General features: G+C 44.0%; 1 protein-coding gene across 1 annotated transcript in view; it reads left to right on the top strand.

Annotated features, from left to right (window-relative positions):
• The first annotated feature begins 659 nt into the window (after window positions 1–659).
• ZBTB8B (zinc finger and BTB domain containing 8B) overlaps window positions 660–4,530 on the top strand; it is a 7,709-nt gene continuing 3,838 nt past the window's right edge. The window contains exons 1-2 of the mRNA XM_006019401.2: window positions 660–1,627; window positions 4,516–4,530. The exon at window positions 4,516–4,530 is cut by the window's right edge and continues 158 nt beyond it. Of these exons, the coding sequence (XP_006019463.1) occupies window positions 682–1,627; window positions 4,516–4,530 (961 nt within the window). The 5' untranslated portion in view covers window positions 660–681. The remainder of the gene's footprint in view (window positions 1,628–4,515) is intronic.

The raw sequence follows: 4,530 nt of genomic DNA, 5'->3' as shown, positions 1-4,530 counted from the left end.
CCCCCGGGCCGGGCCCGCGGAGGGGCCGGGGGGACGAGGCGGAGGGAGGCAGCGCCTCCCCTGCCCCGCAGCGGGGTCCAGGCGGGTGGGGATGCCAGCACCTGCTGACCGGGGTGCAGGGGCGATGCTGGCCGGCCCGGGCCCCGCCGGGGAGGATGCCGTGTCCGCGCCCCCTCAGCGTAGGGGTGACCTTTGCTCTCCCCCGCTGCAAAACTTCCTCGGGACGAGCGGGGATGTTCCCCGGTGCGGAGATGGTGCCGGCCAAGGGGTCGCTGTGACCCTCCGAAGCAGCCAGGGGCATGCCGCGAGCCCTGCTCGCCTGTGCTGCGGGTTGCCGCATTGTTCGAGGCAGTGAGACGCGAGAAACGGTCGCCTCTCTGGATGTGGTCAGTGCCGTGTCGCTTTGACCGTCCTCCCGAAATCGTTTTCAAACCCCGCAAGTCGCCCCGGTGCTGGTGCTGTAGGGCGACTCAAGGGGTTTGAAAGTGAATTCGGTTTTCGAGGACCCGAGCGTGGCCGTTGATCGGGCTGTTGGTCTGGGGAGGGAGCCTGGAAGGAAGGATGCGCGGGCTGGGAGTGCCGCCCGCAAGTTTTGTCTGAGCGTGCAGAGGGGGAGGAATTTCTCTTCTGATGTCTTCTCTCTCTGTTTCCTCTGGACAGTGACCAGCAGCAGCAGGAGCAATGGAGATGCAGTCCTACTACACCAAGCTCCTGGGGGAGCTCAATGAGCAGCGGAAGAGGGACTTTTTCTGCGACTGCAGCATTATTGTGGAAGGCAGGATCTTTAAAGCACACAAGAACATTTTGTTTGCCAACAGCGGCTACTTCCGAGCCTTACTGATTCACTATATTCAAGACAGCGGACGACACAGCACTGCTTCTTTGGACATTGTTACTTCAGAGGCCTTCTCCATCATCTTAGATTTCCTTTATTCAGGGAAGCTGGACCTCTGTGGGGAAAATGTTATCGAGGTCATGTCTGCAGCTAGCTACCTGCAGATGACTGATGTGGTTAACTTCTGCAAAACGTACATCAGGTCATCTCTAGATATCTGCAGGAAAATAGAGAGAGAGGCTGCTTTCTATCAGGCTGATAGTGGAAGCTCCAGTTCTGCCAGAGAAGGCACCTCTTATGGTACAAAGAACCAGTGCTCGGCCTCTGTCTCTTCTCTGCAAGAAAAGGAAAGGCTTTCGGATTGTCAGAGAGATCCTCCCTGCGGTGAATGCAGCAGCTGCCACCCCTTGGAACTTGTGGTGAGAGACCCCGTGAGCAGCGACTCCCCTGACGACCTTAATTCTTCGCTGCCCAAAGGGGTGGAACCCAAAGTAGAGTTTGACTCGGATGAAGTGGAAGTGGAAGTGGGCGAACGACTACAGCAGTATCCAACTCCACTGTCTCTCGAGCAGATGGAAGAGGGGCTGCACAGCGGTCAGGCCGTGGACCTGGCCTGCAATAACTATCATATGAAGCAGTTCCTGGAGGCTCTGCTGCGCAATAGCACCGCTCAGAGAAAAGACGATGTAGTCCATCACTTTGTTCGGGGCTTTGAGGGTAGGCCAGAGGATGCAGGGGTGGCCATGAGTTCCATGATGGACATTCACAGCGACTGGTACGGTGAGGATGCAGGTGAGATGAGAATCCCTGTGGCTGTGGAATAGTGGTGTGAAGGTGGAGGAAGTGCTTGATTGTGCATAAAAGGCTTTTGTTGTTTCTTGAACAGTTGATTTTCTATTGCTGTTTAGTGTACTTTTACAGGAAGGTATTGCTGAATTTTATGCCATAGCGAAACAAACTATAGTTCTGGACTTCAAAAGAACACTGCACTCGTTTTTCAGTGCAGTAGTTTAAAGGTAGGTTTTTCTGATTTAAAACCTAACTCGTATTGAATTCCAGACTATTTCACCATCAAATAATATTATTTGGGAAAATATTGCAGTGGAGGATAAACATAAAAAAGAGAAACTTTACATCATAAATTTGTTAGTGTGTGAAGACTTGTTATAAATTCAGAAGGATGGTTTGAGCAAACTTCAAGACAGGTGTGTTATAGAAATGGAGAGACAAAATACCATATCATCTCACATACAACATGCATCTTTTCCCCACAAAATAGCTGCTGGAAATTGGAGTGTGTTTTATATGCAAGAAATAGTGTAAGAGCAGGCTCTGTCGCGTGCTGGGTGAGACAAAGTAAAATTTGCAGTGATCTTCAGGGACACAATGAGCAGGTTGGCTCCCTGGCCACTGCTACTCTGTTACTACAAAGGGAATATATATATTCTTTAGCATTCTGCCTTTCAAAGCCAAAGCGTGTATTACATTCCAAGCTGTGTTGTATGTGAAAAAAGGTGGTATTTACTGATGCTTCTAATGGAGTTTCTACCAGCTGGTCAGTTGCCGGGCGGCTGATGTTTGTTTGCTGATGCTTGTTTCAAACTTCAGATGTCAGAAATCCGTTAATTTTATTCAATACTAAGTACTACTTGAATTTTTGCTGCTAACTTTCTCTATTTATATATCCTATCAGGTAAGAGTATTGGAAACCTTAAAAGTTTGCTCAGTATTGAATAAAACTGGATTTACCTTTTCCTCCAGAGGCAGACGCCCTTCTCCAGTGCTGATCATCAGGGCTGCTGCTTGTGCTTTCACTAGCCCAATGCATGCTGGGATGTTTCAGCATCAGCAGGAAGGCTTTCTAGCAGCAACTTCAGGGACCTGAAGAAGAAGAAGAAAAAGCTCATGTAAATATAATATACACATTTCCTGAAATGGACATTAAGGATTTGGGGCTTTCATCTGCTTGTAGTAAAATTGGATCGCTATTTCTTTTCCCAGATACTAGCTTTACTTCTTAAAAACTGTCCTCTTAGGGTCCTGTTTCTTGGCTGATACATATGTCGGTTCTCATGGTGATTTAATATACCAATTAATGAGTAATGGGATAAACCATAACAATTTAACTTTTAACATATATTTAAAAGGTAACCCTACCTTCCTGCCACCTCTAGCTCAAGAACACCAGGTCCATGTCCTTTTGCTCATTGAACCAACATTCATCTGGCAGAAGTCATTAACTATAAATCAGTTGTTTAGAATAACTAGGGAAAAAAAGTATAATATGATACTGTCAACAAATTTTATCTTTTGCTCCCAGAATGATGTAGTAAAGTGGATAAATATACCTAACACAGTAACATTGGTGTCCCATTCATGTTTTTCAGGTAATTTTTTTTTTTTTAAGATTTTATTAATTTTGCATTAAAAGTTAAATCCATATAAACCCTAAAGGTCTTCAGTAATTAACAATATGCACTGGAAATCTGAGACTAGAAATGTATCACTTAAACCAAGGAGGAGAGGAAATTCCCATTTTTAGGATTCTTACTCTTATGAAAATTGATCGTTTTAACATTTTGAAGTAGGACAGAAAACTCTTCTTTTCACTGGTTTAGGTGCTTTTGTTATCAGCATTTTCAAGCATACTCTTACACAAACCTTGATCTCGGTACTAGCAAATAAACTAAAGAAATTTCTCTCCCTCTCATGCTTCCGAAAACACGATATGTCTACATGTGAATTGTCAAGATCGTACTGCTTTTCATATTCATTGTAAAAATACGTAATTTTTAGAGCCAAGTTCAAAAGCGTGTGACACACAATGCAGTAAATCCCCATTGACTAAGCTCATCAAGAGTCCCATTTAAGTATGTGCGAAAGTTTTCCTGAATCAGTGCCTAAAACAACAACAAAAAAACCCCCTTCTAATCTTTTAATGTACTTCTCATTGTGGTTATTTTGTACAAGATACTAATTTTCAGTAGTATGTTGGTTACTGTAACTAAGTTCAGTGCTGCCCATTTCAACTTCATATGTAATCTTCAAGTTCAGTGAGCAATACTGACATCCTCTCACCTTAGACATTTTATTTGTGTTTTATTATTTGTGTTTGCCTATTCTGAATCTTTTTTGTTAGTTCTGTAGAAAGACTTGGACTTCAGTGGGGCACAGGCATAATTACCCTCTTGGAATGGTCCCTCTTTTTTAGGTTGTGACATGTTGTAGGTGCAGATGGTAAAAATTCTCTGCTGCTATTTGTGCCTTTTAAGACTAGCTTCCAGTGCATCTTTTTTAAAAGGAAATATGGACAGTAACAGGAGATTTTCAAAGGATGGAATATGAAAAGTAGTTTAGAGAGCATTGCTTCCAAAACAAATTTTGGCAATTTAAATTAGGTTTTGCAAAATTTATGTCCTTCCATCTCCAGCCAAATAAGCTAAAAGACTGGACTGTATGTCTACATATGGTCTCATTTTTTCAAGGAGACTGAGCACCTCTAGCTCCATAAACTCTTTCAAAAGAGCATTACATTAGAAACGGAACAAAAATTCCAAGTGAGACAGAAACAGTGGAAAAGATGCAAGTATTCTGGCCCCAGCTTGCAGGCAAGGAGAGTAGGAGGCCAGCTTAGGTAACTGTGCCATATTGTCTAAAATAATGTGTTTTCTTTTTAAAAGGTGATGTGTTAGTTG

The sequence above is a fragment of the Alligator sinensis genome, unplaced genomic scaffold, assembly GCF_000455745.1.
Source record: "Alligator sinensis unplaced genomic scaffold, ASM45574v1 scaffold337_1, whole genome shotgun sequence".
In the NCBI taxonomy this organism is placed as follows: Eukaryota; Metazoa; Chordata; order Crocodylia; family Alligatoridae; genus Alligator; species Alligator sinensis.
This window is presented reverse-complemented; position numbering and strand designations above follow the sequence as displayed.